At 44.4% G+C, this 17684-nt stretch overlaps 3 protein-coding genes across 3 annotated transcripts; all 3 read left to right on the forward strand.

Annotated features, from left to right (window-relative positions):
* The first annotated feature begins 5526 nt into the window (after positions 1–5526).
* atp9 (ATP synthase subunit 9) lies at positions 5527–5784 on the forward strand. The gene has a single exon. It carries the CDS (start codon positions 5527–5529, stop codon positions 5782–5784), a length of 258 nt encoding a protein of 85 aa, YP_009477477.1.
* An 8983-nt stretch (positions 5785–14767) lies between these two features.
* nad3 (NADH dehydrogenase subunit 3) lies at positions 14768–15124 on the forward strand. The gene has a single exon. It carries the CDS (start codon positions 14768–14770, stop codon positions 15122–15124), a length of 357 nt encoding a protein of 118 aa, YP_009477478.1.
* A 48-nt stretch (positions 15125–15172) lies between these two features.
* rps12 (ribosomal protein S12) lies at positions 15173–15550 on the forward strand. The gene has a single exon. The coding sequence runs from the start codon at positions 15173–15175 to the stop codon at positions 15548–15550; it is 378 nt and encodes a 125-aa protein (YP_009477479.1).
* The last annotated feature ends 2134 nt before the right edge of the window (positions 15551–17684 follow it).

Here is a 17684-nt window from a genome sequence, read left to right on the forward strand (position 1 = left end):
GCCCTCTCCTATCGGTCAAAGATTGATTGGCGAGCTCCGATTTGCTACTATGAATATGAAAGGAAAGGGCAGTGTCCCAGGTCATTACCTTTAGCTCAGTTTGAGTCGTACTTCCTGTGTGAGAAACTAACTACAACTATACCAAAGAAAAGAGGAGGGGCATAGGGAATCCCGTACCGATGCGATTAGACACCGCCGGAAACTGGCGATCAAATCTACGGGCCAGCAAGAAAGATGATAAAAAGATCAACGCCTACTTGCTCATGTATCATGTCATTCTTACTGACTGTACCATCCCAACAAGGGATTTTTCTCGGAAAGGTCAAAACCTTCAATCCTGAATTGCTAGTTAAAAACTACCCTTACTATCTATTGAGCTTTCCCCTGGCGAGCTACTAGAGTACTTCACTCCCTAACCCTACTGAGCTTCCCTACTTCACTTCCTCTCCCGGTGGTCGAGCCTATTATATATTACCTCTCCCTTTGGTCGAGAAGTAAACTAACCTTACCTGTCTTAGAACTGAGACTAAGCAGATAGATAAAAGAAGCAAGCTACCAGGGCCTATTTGAAAGCGGATTATGAACATTTCTTTGACTGATACCCCGGGCCTCTTTCAAATGATCAAAGAAGTCAAGTTGCTTATCACGTTGCCTTCTAGGAGAAATAGAGTGGTTAGGTGAGGTGCGAGGAACTTGCTTGAAACTTCGCCTGAGCTTACTGCGACTGCTGGGGCATTTAGGACAACTCGTTTACTGAGCACAACCCACAACGGTAGCTCGGGACAGTTAAGACAAGACGGTTGCCTCTCCGAGAAAGGGTCAAGAAGGCCCAGGCCTACGATTGGAAAGCTAAAGCCTTCCCTTAGAAAGCGCCGGATTGAGATGATACTTCGGAGGATGCCCATGGAACTTGACTTATTGGATTCTTCTTTCGTGGAGGCGAAGATGCAATCTGAGATGTAAGGCGTGCAACAGCCTGAGCTTCTGAGATAGCGTTCACAGCGGAAATCTCCTCTCCTGGGCCTGGTCCGTTAGCATCATCTTTGCCTAATCAATCGTCCCGTGCGGATTAACACCTAAGAGGACCTTTCTACCCATGCTTGAAAGCCCTTAATCCAATCCCGTCCTAGATTCCGTTTCTCCTTCGACTGAGAAGGCCTACGCTTACCTCTCCCTTTGCCTTTGCCCACGAATTGCGCCTAGAACAGGGGATAAAAGAACATAATTACATTATCCCTTCGACGACTGAGACGGGGCTTGCCCCTTTCATTTCACATGGAATTGATCGCCTATTTTAAGTAATATGGAATATTACCCTCGCTGACAACGTACCTATCTTAGAAATTCCTCCTATATTTACTGGATCTTGGGTAACTTAGACTGAGATTGGAACTTGATTTGATCATTCGCTCCTCATTCTTAACGAGATGAGCTCATTCATTCCTTGCGCTTAGTTACCTGAATTCATTCCTCCACGGAGAGAGGCTCTATGAAAGAAGAGAATACGGAGCAACCTTCGCCTGAGACGGGGCTTCCTTACCTTAGAGTGGACAGAGACTGATCCTAGCTTTCTGACTGGGCAAGCAGCTCCTAGTAAAGAGAAAGAGATAGTTATAACATTTTTACGATATTTCATGTACGCTTCGCTTACCTTTCACTCCTGAACCCACCTTCGTCTTCCTGGAGAGGAGTTTGTTTTATAACTATGGGTAGCCTGCTTTTCAATTGAATCAACATCAATAGGACTGTGCCCAGCATAAGATTCTTCTTCTGCGTCTAATCCCTTTTCTAATCTTTCAGTTTCTACCCCCATAACTGATACAGGTGAGCGGCGTACCTAGCCTGTCACACTACGGACCTCTCGTTCTTGCCTGGTGAACCCCAATCTTCATCTCCTCTTCCCCTGATGTTCAATCCCCGTGGTGAACACAACACTAGAAGAGTCAGCAATCGGGTCTTTCGTAGAAACCCCTGCCTGAATGAACACTGCTATCTCGCCTTCTGATCTTGATTAAGATATTTTCCAAATTTCTTTCCTACTTCTGTCTATTCGCTTCTACCGGGAGGATTTCCCTGATTGGCTCTCTTGCCTGGAATGACTTCCCTCAGTCCCGTCCCTACTTCTTCTCATGCCACTAATGGATTTCCACTTTTGGACTCCACATATTCAATCTTCATGGCTCGCGGGTCGGAAAGAGTCCACATCTTCCATTGATTGGGACTTGACTACTTCAGGTGGATCCGATCCTCTTCTTTAGGGTGGATCCCTTTCTATTGATTGCAGCTCGTGAGCAAACTACCTATCTAGATTACCATTCTAACCTGTCTTTGCTGAACTGTTCTAATATGGAATATTACCCTAGCTCACAGCTTATCCTTCTTAATTACATCATCCCTAACTCACAGGTTATCCTTCTATGATACATTGGATTTATTGGATTCGAAGTTCGGTTCGACTGAGCGAGCTGTCTTTGAACTTGGGCTGAGAAGAAAAAGAAAGCTTAATAGAGATTCTCCTCTTCGGATGGAGTAAGAGGCTCCTACTACAATATTACATATTGCCTACTTTACGGGTTACGGGTGAGCTACGAGCAGGCTTGATACCACTCCTTCGGACCCTTCGGACTCCAGCGCTTAGAAGAATCCTTATTTAACTATTATTACATAGATCCTTCCCTTGAGCAACAAGCAAATTCCCTGACTAAAGAAAGAACTGAGACTGAAAAATATTATAATTATACCCTTTTTCTTTGTAAGTCAACTTCCATCCCCTAAAGGGAGAGTAAACTCACCTTAGCAGTTTGATTATCCATTTTATTCCCCTGAGATTAAAGTAGCTACTGTACCTGTCTTTGAAGAAAGCTTCGAACCCGGCCTAAACGCTTCCTGAGACTCAACCCTACTTCGTCTTCGCCCTCCTGCCTTTCCAGTAGTGGATTCAGCTCATATTAGAAATTCTTACTTCACGAGAGAGATACTCACTATTGAAGGGTATACCCACGGGAGAGATACCGAAACTAGAAGCTTTGTTGCACCGCGCTCATTGACTTTCTATCAGAGGGGTTGACGTTCAGTGCCGTAGGTCAGAAAAGGAATGAGAGGTGAGAAGGAAGAGGAAGTGACATCTACTAATATAGTATAGAGATAGAGCTGAAAGTGAGAAGTAAATAAGTTGCTCCTCGCTAGCTGAACTGGATAGCTATTCTTTCTCTCCCAAATCCTTTCCTTAGCGGGTTTCGTGGATATTTGCTTTTGATCACTGGATGAAGGGGAAGCCGGCTTCTTTTATGGGTGGCTACGGCACTCTGCCTTTAGCAACGACAATAACCCTTCTTTTAGCTACCGTAGGAACTCCGGGAACGAGGCCGCCTTATCCCTTGCCCTTGGGGCAAGGAGCGGATTTGGGTTCGGTATTTCGTGACTTGGCTGTTGAAGAAGGAGGCTCCACCTTAGCATACCACACATTCCCGTCGGGCAGGATTCTTTTATGGCGGGTTGGTTTATTCATCCAGAACAGCAGGAATAGAAGAATCAGCAGTGAACGAGGAATCACCGATTTCAGTCGTAACAAGCTCACCAGCTTCAGGTTGCTTTTAGCATCATCCATTGATACCGGGAGGGCAAAGCCCCCTTCACCTTCAAGCTTAGAAGTTGAGTTAGTAGGACCTTTTCTGACTGGAATCTCCTCTGCTCTGACAGCTCAAGAATCTTATTCTTTTCTTCCTGGGGTCAGTGCAAGTCAAGTAAAGAATCAATCAATCAATATTGCCTCGATCCAGGAACTAAATCGAAACTTTCAACAGCTAGCGAGCGTTAAATCACATTCTTCTGGTCTCAATCAATATAAATCATTCCGGAAAGTGGACAAGCAAACAAACCAAACTTGCGTTAGTAGGATGTACTTTTAACTGACGTTAGTAGGATGCATTTCATTTTCTCTTCAATTTCCCCTACGGGCAGAAGTGAGAAAGAGGTAAGTTGCCCGTTGTCTCAGGGAGGTGGGATGCGGGCAGCCGCTGCTGCTATCCCTTCATTTGCTGGCCATCTTGAATTATTTTTAGGAAGGAAGGAGCCCTTTCCGCTAGACAGCTAGCCATGTGGCTGCACTGATAGTCACTTTCAAGTTTATGAGCACTACCCATGAGGTTCTCGTCGAAAACTGGTTTTGGGTTTGCTCGATCAAGGGAAAGGCAAGCGATTCGATAACCAATGAGATTCTCGTCACAAAGAGCAGCTACTAAGAGGCTGCTTGCTGTCTTCTCCTCTTTATGAGTCCCGCTAGGAAGGAAGAGTTCGTTCATTTAGATAGGATAGCTATCCGTGAACTGAAATGAAAAGGAAGTGGAATTAGTCTTTTTTCCGAGTAGTCGTTTTTCTTTACTTATATTGTATTGGATTTTCCAGTGGAGAGGGCGGGAAAGATTGACCAGGGCAGGCTCGATAGATAGGTACGATAGGTACAAACTCGAGTTGAATAGAGTGAAAGGGAATAGCTCACTGAAAGAAAGTCTTAGTTTTTCACCAGCGTTAAATCGAAGTCAGAGATTTGAGCAATTTCCCGCAAAGAAAGGTAAGGCAGATGCCAGACTTAGCACAACACTTCTCAGAACGAATTCCCCTTTCTTTACACTTATAGGTTAGCATCATCCTTGCTTCGGCTTGATTACGAAGAAGAGGCTTAAGAGGGCTCACTAGACCACGAAATGACTAGGACAGAGGAACAAAGGAGAACACCACCGCCTTACACGACTTCCTGTTACAGATATTTCATATCTTCCTGACTTCCCTTTCTGACTAAAGCTTTCGGACTACTGGTATTAAAGGAGCTGACTTCCCTTTTGAACTAGCTCCATCCCTTGCTTCGCCCACTACTGCTAGAGTACATAAGACTTGGTACATTTAGAGAACACCAGCTCATGAACTTTGCCAGTCGAATGGGCGGAACCTGACTCATCAAGCAAACAAAAAAGGAGCCTTCCCTAATCATAATGGGCTGGGCCCTTGTATCCGCATATGAAGCGTCACGTAGCATCTTTAATTCGTGACGTGAGCTCTTCAGTTTGTGAGTTCTCGAGCTGCTATGCTTTAGCGTATCAACAGGGCAAGGCTTACTAATCGGCTCGATCTTTATCGTAATCGTATAAAGAAGAACTGGCCTCGCGTCAGATATTGGTTGCGCGGATCGGCGGCTTGCAACATCACATCTGGAACGACCGATCTATGAATCTAAAGCTTTACGCGTAGAAAGACGTCCAGAAAGCTTGAATAAGATTGTTTCATTTTTCTACGAAAAAGAAATCTTTCAGAATTCTGAAAGAGTCTTTCACTCATGCATTTCCTTTGCGGCAAGAAGAAGACATTGTTGATGCAGTTGCGCACATTTTTTCTTTTTTTTTCGTCGAGATTGGGTTGGTGTTCAGTGCCGTGGGTACAAGATCGAAAAGACGTGGGCAAACCAAGTACGATGCCCAAGAGAAAAGGAACGAGGGGAAGAATCGACGAGAAATCCATAACAAAAAATCGTGAATGAAAAAGCGTGACGAGAATTCTCAACCCGAGATGTTAGAAGGTGCAAAATTAATGGGTGCCGGAGCTGCTACAATTGCTTCAGCGGGAGCTGCTGTCGGTATTGGAAACGTGTTCAGTTCTTTGATCCATTCCGTGGCACGAAATCCATCATTGGCTAAACAATCATTTGGTTATGCCATTTTGGGCTTTGCTCTAACCGAAGCTATTGCATCGTTTGCCCCAATGATGGCCTTTTTGATCTCATTCGTCTTCTGATCTAAGAAAGAAAAGAAGGTTTCAGTCTCATAAAGCAAGACCTCTTTCACATAAGAAAGTGGAGGCGGGCTTGGGTACGATCTAAAACGATTCCACATGAAAGAGGACTGCCCTCTTGAGTAATGGGAAGCGGGCTAGTCCCCGAAAATGCTCGTTCCGAAGTCGTTGGGGCTTACAATTCACCTTGTGCAAAATTCCTTCGGTCGAGCGTTCTCCGAACGTCGATCAATCTATCACTCAGCCGCTCTCTCATTGTCTGATTTTTGGTTGTCTGATCACACTCGAAATTATGTATCTACTTATCGTATTTTTGCCCCTGCTAGGTAGTTCCGTAGCAGGTTTTTTCGGACGTTTTCTAGGATCAGAAGGAACCGCTATAATGACCACCCCAGAATTTCTCCTTCCTTTATTCGTGCTTGTTGTAATTTTCACTATAATTTATCGAATTCTACTTTCGAAAAAAAAAAAGAGTTTTCTTCTATTATTCCTAATTTATATTGTAGTTTTCTTTTTATGTTGTCTCTTTCGCTTCTTCATTTTAGAAAAGATTGTAGCTTTTTTAGGAGTGACAACAGCCTTATCCACTTTGATTTTGAATGTTTCTTGTTCTGGGTCGAATTCGAATGTCCATTCAGGCGGAGAATCCGGGGAAATAAGTATTCCTCCCTTGGAGTCTTCCTCCCGCCCCGAGTCCTCGTCTGGTTCTACTTCTCTTGAGAATCATGCCTCAAGCTCAGAAAAAGACTATTTCTCCCCTTCGTCACAATTTTCGTCCCCATCTACTTCCACGTCCACTCCCGCCATTGATAGTTCTCCCAACACCGAGCAGAAGGAGAGCTTGGACTTTCTCTCGGGCGAACTGCGAAGCTTTTGGAAGACTGAAATAATTAGAGCCGTACACGAAAGATTAGCAGAAATTGATCCACAAGGGAATATCGGACGGATTCGCGACGGAGAAATCGTGGATGCTTTGAGGCTCGATTCCCCCCTTCGGACGCGGCAAGAAATGGAAGACATTTTTCAAAATGTTTGGAAAAGACCATGGCCAAGTTACGAGGAGGCCGATAGAACCTCCATCTATCCCCGCATATGGGACCTTCTCGAAAAAAACAAAAGACCGGATATTTGATATTGATTTCATGAGGTAGAGGGACCTTCCACAATATCAAATACTTCCATCAAACAGTGGCCTTGGATTATGGATGAGGAAGACCCCTAACGCGGTTGAGGGGCAGCTGACCGAAAGGAAAGCGGGTAGGCCGCCTGCTTATTATTGTGAAGGTGGCACTCAGAAAACCGGGGTGCCGCCCTAATTACAAAATGCGAGGTACCGACGCCGGACGGGCAGACCTCTAAGGATCCGGTAAACAGGGTAGCCCCTGGTACGCTTGGGGCTGGATTGAATCCTTTTTTCGGTCAGGAGAGGGGCCAAAGTAAGACAGTGAAAGAGAAAGCACTTACTTCACGTAAAGAGCAGAACTTCTTTCACGTACTGAAAGGCAGGCCTTTTTCATGGTGATTTTTCTTTTTTGATTGCTTTTGGAGAAGGGGAATGGTGAGGCGGGCCCCATCCACCAGATTACTTTCACTTTACAGACTGGAATGAATCCCAGGCACAGGAACTGGTTTAACAAAAGGGGTCGAGAACTACATAGATCTGATACCTTCTTCCGGGAGGTAGGTTATGTAGGAAGACAACTTTCCCCAGGTTGTTCCGATCCCAAACGGCCAAATAATCAATTAGTAGTATGCCGGAACTCTTTCTCTTAAGGCGCAGAGCGAACTGTCGGACTAGGAGCTGCGTTGTTTCATAAGAAGTTCCCCTCTAAATAGATGGCGAGAATCTGTTCTTGGTGGTAGGGCAGTAGGAAGTAGCCTTTTCTTCAAGCAGGGCTTTCTCGATAGCCAGAAGCTCTTCCTTCCATTAGTCATCTGGGCTTGTAGTTGCGTTGCAAGCAATTCTCTCTGTCAGGCATACCCGATAGTGTCCCCCATTTCGTTTCGCTTTCGAGCGAGGTCCTTATTTATTTTATGCAATTTCATTTCTTCTATAACAACAGGATGCTATTGCTTGCCGGCTACGAATCCCATTTCACGAAATGACTTTCCTTTCTTAGACTAAGTCTCTTACTCTTACTTGAGATCTTATCTTGTATTCTTTATAAGCTGTGTTACGAGTTCTAGCAAGCCTTAAGCTAGTTATAATTTATATTAAAAAATACATCAAAGTGAGTACAGCAAGTCTTGAATCAGGTTTTTCCAAGGGTTGGAAGTTAGCTTTTCGTTTCTAGTCCTTGGTCATCAAGATCAAGCGAGTAGGAAAGGAGTGAGCCCCAAAAAGGTAAGGTTATAGGTCCAAGGGTCGCTCCTTCCATTTTTATCTATCATATCCTAGATAACTTACTGCACTTCCCCGTGATGGCTAACCTCCTTCTTTATTTCGGGGCTTGGCGTAGGGGCAATGGCTTTACAGGCGTAGAAACTTTTCTCCGGGTATTGTTTCTGTTGCAAGCAAGGGGTTAGGCTCGAAGCAACTAGGCTATCAGGGATCCACGGCCTTTCTTCCGTTTCTCAATATCAACTCCCGATTCTCGCTCCATTTATATCTATATTGATATAAACAAGTATTTCGTTTCGCTCGTACGTTCAATTTAATCACTTCGTAACCTTTACTTGATCACTGGACGGCTTTACCTTTGCTTTCAATCTGTCTTGTGTCACGTAAGCAAAACTCACTTGTTGGCTTACACAACTAGGCGTTAGGAGCGTAGAAGCGAGAGTGGGGTAAAACGAGTTTAATATACTTTACACGAGAGGTCAAGAGGCGGTGCCCGTATGGTTACCACCTAAAGCGGCTCTAGACTTTCCACCCAGGCGTAAAAACGGTTATTGACAAAACTTAACGATTAAGCTTTGCATGGGAAGCTGCCACCTGTCTGTAATAGGAACCGAGTCGCTAAAAGCAGGAGTTTCATCAGCATCGAGTTCTTGAGCCCACGGAACGGGGAGTGTTAACGAGTCACTAACCCGTAGTGCGTAAGAGTCACGTACCCCTTAGTCTGGGTAAAGCTTCCTAAACCTCGCGATTCGACCGTTGGAGCTGAGTCAATCTTGCCAAATTGGCAACTTGAATGTCTGGGTCTGTCCTATAGAATTGCTCATGGAACTTGCTTTCCAGATCGTACCAACTGTTAATAGAGTTTGGAGGGATGTTCATATACCAGGGGAAGGCCGATTTAGTAAGAGAGTTGGCAAAGAGCCTCAACTTGAGGTAGTCCTTGGACCTAGCTTCCCCGCACTGGACCGAGAACCGAGCTATATGCTCAATAGTCGACTTCTTCTCCTCACCGGAAAAGAGAACAAACTCAGACACCTTATACCCCTTTGGAAACTGATGAACTCGGTCGATCCAATCAGGGTATGCTTTCCTAGCCGTCGGCCTCAGATGGACGAGACAAAGAACGCAACTCAGGGGGCGAGAACTCAGAGAGGTGGAGGTCCGGACAAGGCTAGAGCCAAGCAGAGGGATGGAGTAGGGGACGGTTGGTGAAAGTAGGCACGAGTGGAGAGGCAGGTGAGGAAGCGCAGGTGTAAAAGTCGAGTCTAGTATTTTTGCTTTCTTTCGTAGGCGAGTGAGAAGCGAGAGTGCAGGCTCGCCCCGAAAGCGAGCCGGGAGCGATCAAAGGCGATAAACGCTTGATTGTATTCTTGACTGATTCAATTGATAACGAGAGATAAAGGTACCCCGACCATGCCCAAAGGGGTTTAATAACTAGTAGTGGCGTGCTGAACTGAAAAGTACGGTGAAGCTTTCGGAGCGTAGTGAGGTGAGCCAGTGCCTGTTGGTGGTCAAGTCCCAGTGGAAGTGGAAGTTGTTGGGCGTTCAGGTTGCAAAGGAAGTTGGTGGGCTAACGGTGGTCCAGGTAAGGTAGGTGGGGAAGGCTCGCCACGAGATCGACCGATAGCTTTGACCCAACCCCGGAAGCGGAAGTGCCAGAGAGACGATCTTTGTGAGGCAGAGTGACATTCCAAGGTCAGGTATAAGGTGCTACGGGAACGATGTCTCAAAGGTCAGTGCCAAGGGCTCAACGCGGAAGCAATCCGCTGCTCACAGGGACCGTGCGGGCTGACGCTCTTCTCTCTCAGGCAAAGAAATGTGATTTTCACTTTCGCTGGTTCAAGGTAGGCTGCTTAAGCAGAGGTTGTTGTTGTTGTTGGCGTGAGTGAAGGCGTTCCTTCCGGTGGGCATGACGAAGCTAAGCTGGAACTAATTACGAAAGCATAATCGTTTTCAAGGCTAGGGAGTGAATTCAACTTTAGACAAGTCTAGCAAAGCAGCTCATCTGGTAACACGGTTATCCGTCCAACCTCTATCAATCGGTCTTTCCTCTTTCAATCGCTTGAATCGGTCCAACCGGTAATCTCGAATCTCTAACAATCGCATCTGTCTGACTGATGGGAGAGATCGGCTCTATGGCCGCTTTTCCTTAAACTTCAGCCCTCTTTAAGCTCTCTTCTAGGGAATTTGCTTGGTCTAGTAACAAGTCTCGATAAGCTGTCGCAATCAGGCAATTCGTTAAAAAAGATATCTTATCGATCTGTCTTTCAATACTTCCTATCTTCCTGCTGGGGAATCAGTATCTGTTGCAATCGCTCATTTGTTCTGTTCTGTCGCAACTCTCGCATCTGGAATACGGGAAAATCTTCCCATATTAACCTTTTTTGTAAATATCTCTTCTATTGCTTGTTAGCATTGGCTATCGGTCAATTTCGATTCCTTTCTTTATAAATATTTTGTCTCCTTCATTGATGACTATTCTAGAGTGACTTTCATCTATCTTATGAAATCTAAGAATGAAGTTCCTTAGCACAAGCGCTAAGCAATAATAATTCCTTTTATTTTCCGGTTATTTCATAATATGATAAAAAACTCAGTGTGGTATAAATGTTAAGATTTTGAGATCTGACTGAATTTGAAAGAAAAAAAGAAAGGGGAGAATAGTTCTCCAAGAACTTTCAAGCTTATCTGCAGAAACAAGGGATTGACTCTCAAACTACCTGCCCATATACCCCCAAGAATGGAGTAGCTGAGCGAAAAAATCGGCATCTTTGGAGGTTACCCGTGCTCTTCTCACCGAGATGAAGGTAGCTAATACTGGTAAGAAGCTGTCTTAACTGCATGTTATTTGATTAATCGTATGTCCGTTCTAAGTGGTAAATCTCCTATTCAAGTGTTGAAACCTGACTCACCCCTGTCTTTCCTATTTCTCTTCGTGTTTTTGGTTGTGTTTGCTTTGTTCATGACTTGAGTCCTCTCAGAAACAAACTTGATTATAAGTCTTTCAAATGTGTCTTTGTTTGGTATTCTAGCTCTCAGAAGGGCTAGAAGTGTTATCACCCCAAAACAAATAAAAGATTTGTGTCCATGGATGTCATCACTTTCTTTGAAAATCTTTCTTATTTCTTTTCTCTGAAAATTGTAGTACTCTTTCGGATCCCTACTCTCCTCAGGGGGAGTATGGAGGTCTGGAGGAGAGTAGTGTTCTTCCTGTCGTCAGTTAAAATATTCCCATGTCTAAAGTGGAAAATTATATGGATTCGAAAGAGGGGGAGTCTCAAAGTAGTGAGCAGCTTGGTCAGCAAACCACGGAATTAAAGACGTATGTGAAGAAGAGGAAGAAAATTTGTCAAATCAACAATCCATCACCAAGACTCCTCCTTGGATCCAGGTACTTCCTCTCTTCCTCCTTCTGTTGTTTCTGATCTGTATTTACCTATTGCCTTGAGGAAAGAAAAGAGATATTGTACTTCTCGCCCTATTAATAACTTTGTGTCCTATCAAGCTTCCTTAGCACAAGCGCTAAGCGATAATAATTCCTTCTCTTAAAGCTTTCGTTTCAGCGATTTATTCCACCAAGATACCCTCCCAATTTAAAATAAGCCCTCAATCATCCTCAGTGGAAGAAAGCTATGATAGAAGAAATGGAGGCTCTAAAGAAGAACGACACTTGGGAACTGATCACGTTACCAAGAGGCAAACGTACGGTTGGCTGCAGCAATCAAACTAAAGCGCTAACGAACAAGCAAGGGATTCGGGATTCACTCCAACAGAAGAAAGCCCAGATATCGAATCAGAATTGAGCACTCGTACTTCGCTACCTTTCTCCGAGCGACTAATCAGATTAACTGATTGCGTCTGCTAGAGATGCTTTACCTAAAAATGACTTTCAAGTGGGGAGTGAATGAAAGTCGATATCGAAATCCTAGGCTCAAAAGCCACATTTTTCGATCCTTCAGGCCGTAATCACCCGATTGAAGAGGGCCAAGGGAGGAGACAAGATCTGATGAGTGCGAACGGGAGCACCAATTGCTAGAGACCCATACAGATGGATGCACGACGGAAAAGCCAGCTGTTGACCAGCTGGATTAAAAGAGCTCTTCTTCGTCTTTCCGGCCCCCCACTCGTACTGATACTGATTGTGCTTTCCATGTTTGCTTTGCAATATTTTGTATTCTTTTGAGATAGCATTTGGTCTTACAAAAAAAAGTAAGTTTTTTCATTGATTGCGGATTGCGTTTCTACGCTTTCAAAAAAGTAAGTTTTTTGGGATGTAATGTCCTAAACAATGAACTCTTTGACATTACAGTTTTCGAATTAAAGGCCAATCTCTTAGAGGGACTAGTGAATTTGTTAATGAGTGAGCCAACTGATCGGCTCACTCAAATATTCTCGAATTCCCCCTTTGCTGAACCTGACCGTGTCATAAGGTCCGAGGCTCTTGAATTCATCAACTACTTTATGAGTCGTTTCCAGATTCAAGAAGACGCGGCGCGATCCCCTTTTGAAAGAAGGTTGGTGGTATCCATGTTAAACTTATGGATCCAAGATGCCCAGCAAAACGGGCATCTCTCCGCCGTGTATACTGCCTTCGTGCGTTATTTCCTTGGTTAAATCTTTTCATTATTCATTAATAGTAATAGTAGCGGCATTCTCCCTTAACTCTGTTAATGTTAATTTGAATGAAATCATGGAATTTTCTCCCAGAGCTGCGGAACTAACCACTCTATTAGAAAGTCGAATTAGCCACTTTTACACGAATTTTCAAGTGGATGAGATCGGTCGAGTGGTCTCAGTTGGAGATGGGATTGCACGTGTTTATGGATTGAACGAAATTCAAGCTGGGGAAATGGTTGAATTTGCCAGCGGTGTGAAAGGGATAGCCTTAAATCTTGAAAATGAGAATGTAGGGATTGTTGTCTTTGGTAGTGATACCGCTATTAAAGAAGGAGATCTTGTCAAGCGCACTGGCTCTATTGTGGATGTTCCCGCGGGAAAGGCTATGCTAGGGCGTGTGGTCGACGCGTTGGGAGTCCCTATTGATGGAAGAGGGGCTCTAAGCGATCACGAGCGAAGACGTGTCGAAGTGAAAGCCCCAGGGATTATTGAACGTAAATCTGTGCACGAGCCCATGCAAACGGGCTTAAAAGCGGTAGATAGTCTCGTTCCTATAGGCCGTGGTCAACGAGAACTTATAATCGGGGACCGACAAACTGGAAAAACTGCTATTGCTATCGATACCATATTAAACCAAAAGGAAATGAACTCAAGGGCCACCTCTGAGAGTGAGACATTGTATTGTGTCTATGTAGCGGTTGGACAAAAACGCTCAACTGTAGCACAATTAGTTCAAATTCTTTCAGAAGGGAATGCTTTGGAATATTCCATTCTTGTAGCAGCCACCGCCTCGGATCCAGCTCCTCTGCAATTTCTGGCCCCATATTCTGGGTGTGCCATGGGGGAATATTTCCGCGATAATGGAATGCACGCATTAATAATCTATGATGATCTTAGTAAACAGGCCGTGGCATATCGACAAATGTCATTATTGTTACGCCGACCCCCAGGCCGTGAGGCTTTCCCAGGCGATGTTTTCTATTTACATTCCCGTCTATTAGAAAGAGCCGCGAAACGATCGGACCAGACAGGTGCAGGTAGCTTGACCGCCTTACCCGTCATTGAAACACAAGCTGGAGATGTATCGGCTTATATTCCTACAAATGTTATTTCAATTACTGACGGACAAATTTGTTTGGAAACAGAGCTCTTTTATCGCGGAATTAGACCCGCTATTAACGTCGGCTTATCTGTCAGTCGCGTTGGCTCTATTGTGAATGTTTCCGCGCTCCAACAAAAAATTTTCACGATCACGCCTTTGCCTTTGGGTTCTCCTAACCAATGGGAATCCACTAATGATATTTTTAAAAGAAAAAACCCAATTAAAATCTTAATGTGGGGTTTTATCTTCTTCATTCTTATTTCTTTTCAGAGTACTATACCTCTAGCCTTCTGCGACGGGCAGATCGATTCACCTCCAATTGTGGATTGGCTTGCCCAAGCGCAAGAGGGACCTCCTCACGGCCAAGAAACAGTACCCGTTGAACCCCCCTCTCCCCCGGTAATCCCGGAACACCCGCCGCTACTGCAGGATTCTATCCGCAGACAGATTCTAGCGCGGAGGCTTTCTTTATATTTCGTAGGAAAGCACACTTCTGCTCACCTACCATCCTTCTTAGAGATTTTAGAGTCTCATTTTCGAATTGAGAAACGAATCGAATCCGCGTTAATTGATGATGGGTTCTCTCCGTGGAGAATCTTTCATAACTTACCGGATATACGGGGGGTGCTCTTTAATCATACTAATAGCGACAGGGAGAACCCTCTATTATCCCAACGCACTTTGCTCTCCCATCTAGAGCAAATCGAACGAAATGGGACTCGCCAAAGTCTCCCATATAGGCGAGTGAGACGAGCTATTAACAATCTCGAGATATGGCTCGATCGCTACGGGTAAGGGATTCACTTAGAGTTGAAGGATTGGGGTTGAGTGAGTGAGTGAAGGGGTGCTTTTTTTTCTTCTTTCTTTTTTTTTTCTGGTATGCCGCTCCGCGAGCAAGGAGCGAGAGAACAAAGTGGGCTGTGGTGATGTTAGAATTTGCACCTATTTGTATCTATTTAGTGATTAGTCTGCTAGTTTCTTTAATCTTAGTCGGTCTTCCTTTTTTATTTTCTTCTAATAGTTCGACCTATCCAGAAAAATTGTCGGCCTACGAATGTGGTTTCGATCCTTTCGGTGATGCCAGAAGTCGTTTCGATATACGATTTTATCTTGTTTCAATTTTATTTATTATCTTTGATCTGGAAGTAACCTTTTTCTTTCCTTGGGCAGTATCTCTCAACAAGATTGATCTGTTTGGATTTTGGTCCATGATGGCCTTTTTATTGATTTTGACGATTGGATTTCTCTATGAATGGAAAAGGGGTGCTTTGGATTGGGAGTAATCACTAGTGATAGGGCAAAAACCGGGGGGAAGGACAAAGGAAAGAGCGATGCCTACATTAAATCAATTGATTCGTCATGGTAGAGAAGAAAAACGGCGCACGGACCGTACTCGAGCTTTGGATCAATGTCCCCAGAAGCAAGGAGTATGCCTGCGTGTTTCGACGAGAACACCGAAAAAACCTAATTCAGCTCTACGTAAGATAGCCAAAGTACGGTTGAGCAATCGACATGATATATTTGCTTACATTCCGGGCGAAGGTCATAATTTGCAGGAACATTCTATGGTCTTAATAAGAGGAGGTAGAGTGAAAGATTTGCCAGGTGTGAAATTCCATTGTATTCGAGGAGTCAAGGATTTGCTGGGAATTCCGGATCGAAGAAGAGGCAGATCAAAATATGGTGCAGAAAAACCAAAATCGATATGAATGGAAGATGCCTCTTGAACTTGTTTTTTCGGTCAGTCGAGGGCAACGTTACGCCCTAAAATAGAACTATACGGAGCCCTTCCGATTGTTAGTCTTGCTACACTACACGAGTCTAGGGTGAAGTTGAAGCAGGAGATCGATCTCAAAACAAAGCCTGACCTAAACCCTTAGGACAAATTAGTTTGATGCACAGAACTTAACACTCAAGCTCCCTTATAAATTCTAGTTTTTAAAAAAATGAGTATGAAACCCCTATCCCTTACCTTGCCGGAACGGGAAAGGGCTCTCTTGCTTTGCTTGTTTGCTTTGTTCCTTATAGCACTGTGTCAAGTTCTCCTTTCATTGGTCTCGGGTGAAGTATCTGTTATAAGCGAATCTTTCCTTCCTTGGCGGATGGTGGCATACTCCCTTCTGGCCTATCCAAGTGCAACTTTTCATTCTAAAAAAAGAGAAAGGGCGATAGCTTTCACTTCTCTCATTCGGAGGGGCTCCTCAAAGGCTCCCCTTAGAGTGGAAATTTCCCCGCCTGCAGAGTGTAAGTATAGAGCTGGGTCCTCATTCCAGTGATTTTCATCTCCTTCTTGCGGGGACAAGAGAACACGAAGATTGAAAGCATCGGCTAGGCCTTTCTTTCTCTGATTAATTTCCAGTTCAAAGACTGAGCGGATCGGAGAAGGTTACCAAGTTGAGTAGAGGGATGTGTTGAAGGGAGCAAAAGTACTGAAATGAAGGATATGGCTAAGTTTATTTATAAGTATAAGTTTCTTTTTCTGAGCCCCCTTATTGTGTGTGCTAGGGTAACTAAGCTGATGGTCGTAACCGTGGGATCTTCTCCAAAGTGTATCAAAACACTAGGAAGCACGATACCACGTCCTGCTTTAGGTTGTGTCAAACCTAGAGCAGACACCAAGAAATCTGTACCACTGATACCACCCAATACATAACCTCGCAAGTATAAGCAAGCGAGGAATGAGTCCCTGCTAGTATTGGTTGGTCTTACTTTATCAGACATAGGATTGTGGCAAGCAAGAGAAACTCAAGTTAGTGTAAGGGTGCAGCGTGAAGGCCCCCTCGAATTGCACCAGAAGTTGTAGGGGGGGAGAACCATCTATACTCCATTGAGGAGAGGCTAAGGCTGTGGGATGCTCTTTTGAATCCCCACTTTCCGGATCCCCGATAACGATATCATCACCGAAGAAATTTAGCATTCACGACAGAGAATTTGATCTCCTTTGTCGTTGAAAATGATTCGAGCCTGGCTTTTTGTTATGCCAGTGTTGAAATCCATTTTTTTCCTTCTCTTCTGGTCTCTTTGAGGCTTAAAGGGGCTGGCTACAGGCGGTATTCGTCTTCGTCTTCTATTACCTTCAAAAGAACAAAGGCAACAGAGAATCCTAAAAAAGATTTACGCGCGGAGTACCTCTACTCTAGCAGGGATCCCTTCGCTCATAAGGAGGGTCCTAGAGGGAAAGAGATTCTGCATGCCCCTTATCCCGAACTGATCGATAGAATCCATTCTAATAGAGCCTAGCTTGTTAGAAACCTCATCTCAGTATTCCATTCAAGAACCAAGCCTTGTTTGTCACATCTAGCTACTCGGATACGAAAGAAAGAGCGGATCGGATGGTAGCATTGGGCTCCTATCTATCGGTTGCATCCTTAGGAACTACCAACTTAATAGGAAAGAAGAGAGCAAAGACAGAACAGAACTAATTAGATCTAGCCATGGTAGCTAGTCGAATGTAGGAGATAAGAACCCTTTAGGACCACTTCCTTACTCAACTAGAATAGATAGAGGTTGGAAGGGAGCGAGTGAAGTATACGTAACGAGCTAGTAAAGGGCTTCGGGAGATCAAAGAAAGAATGACTTCCTCACAAAGCATAAAGCAAAGTAAGGTATATAGCCAGGAAAAAGAGAGACGGATAGTTGAGGGGCCGTGCCCTCGCTGAAGCCAACCCACTTTCTCCTCTCTGAGAGTCAACCCTGACTTTGCTCAGCTAGAGGCTTCCCCAGTCAACATAGAGAAGGACAGTCAATAGAAGCAATCATCCGAGGAACCTTCCTTCACTGTTGGTGTCCCATATTCAAAGAAATTCATAGCTAAGCTGACCATCTATCTGCCCTAAAAGAGCT

Source organism: Citrus sinensis, mitochondrion (genome assembly GCF_022201045.2).
Source record: "Citrus sinensis mitochondrion, complete genome".
NCBI lineage: Eukaryota > Viridiplantae > Streptophyta > Magnoliopsida > Sapindales > Rutaceae > Citrus > Citrus sinensis.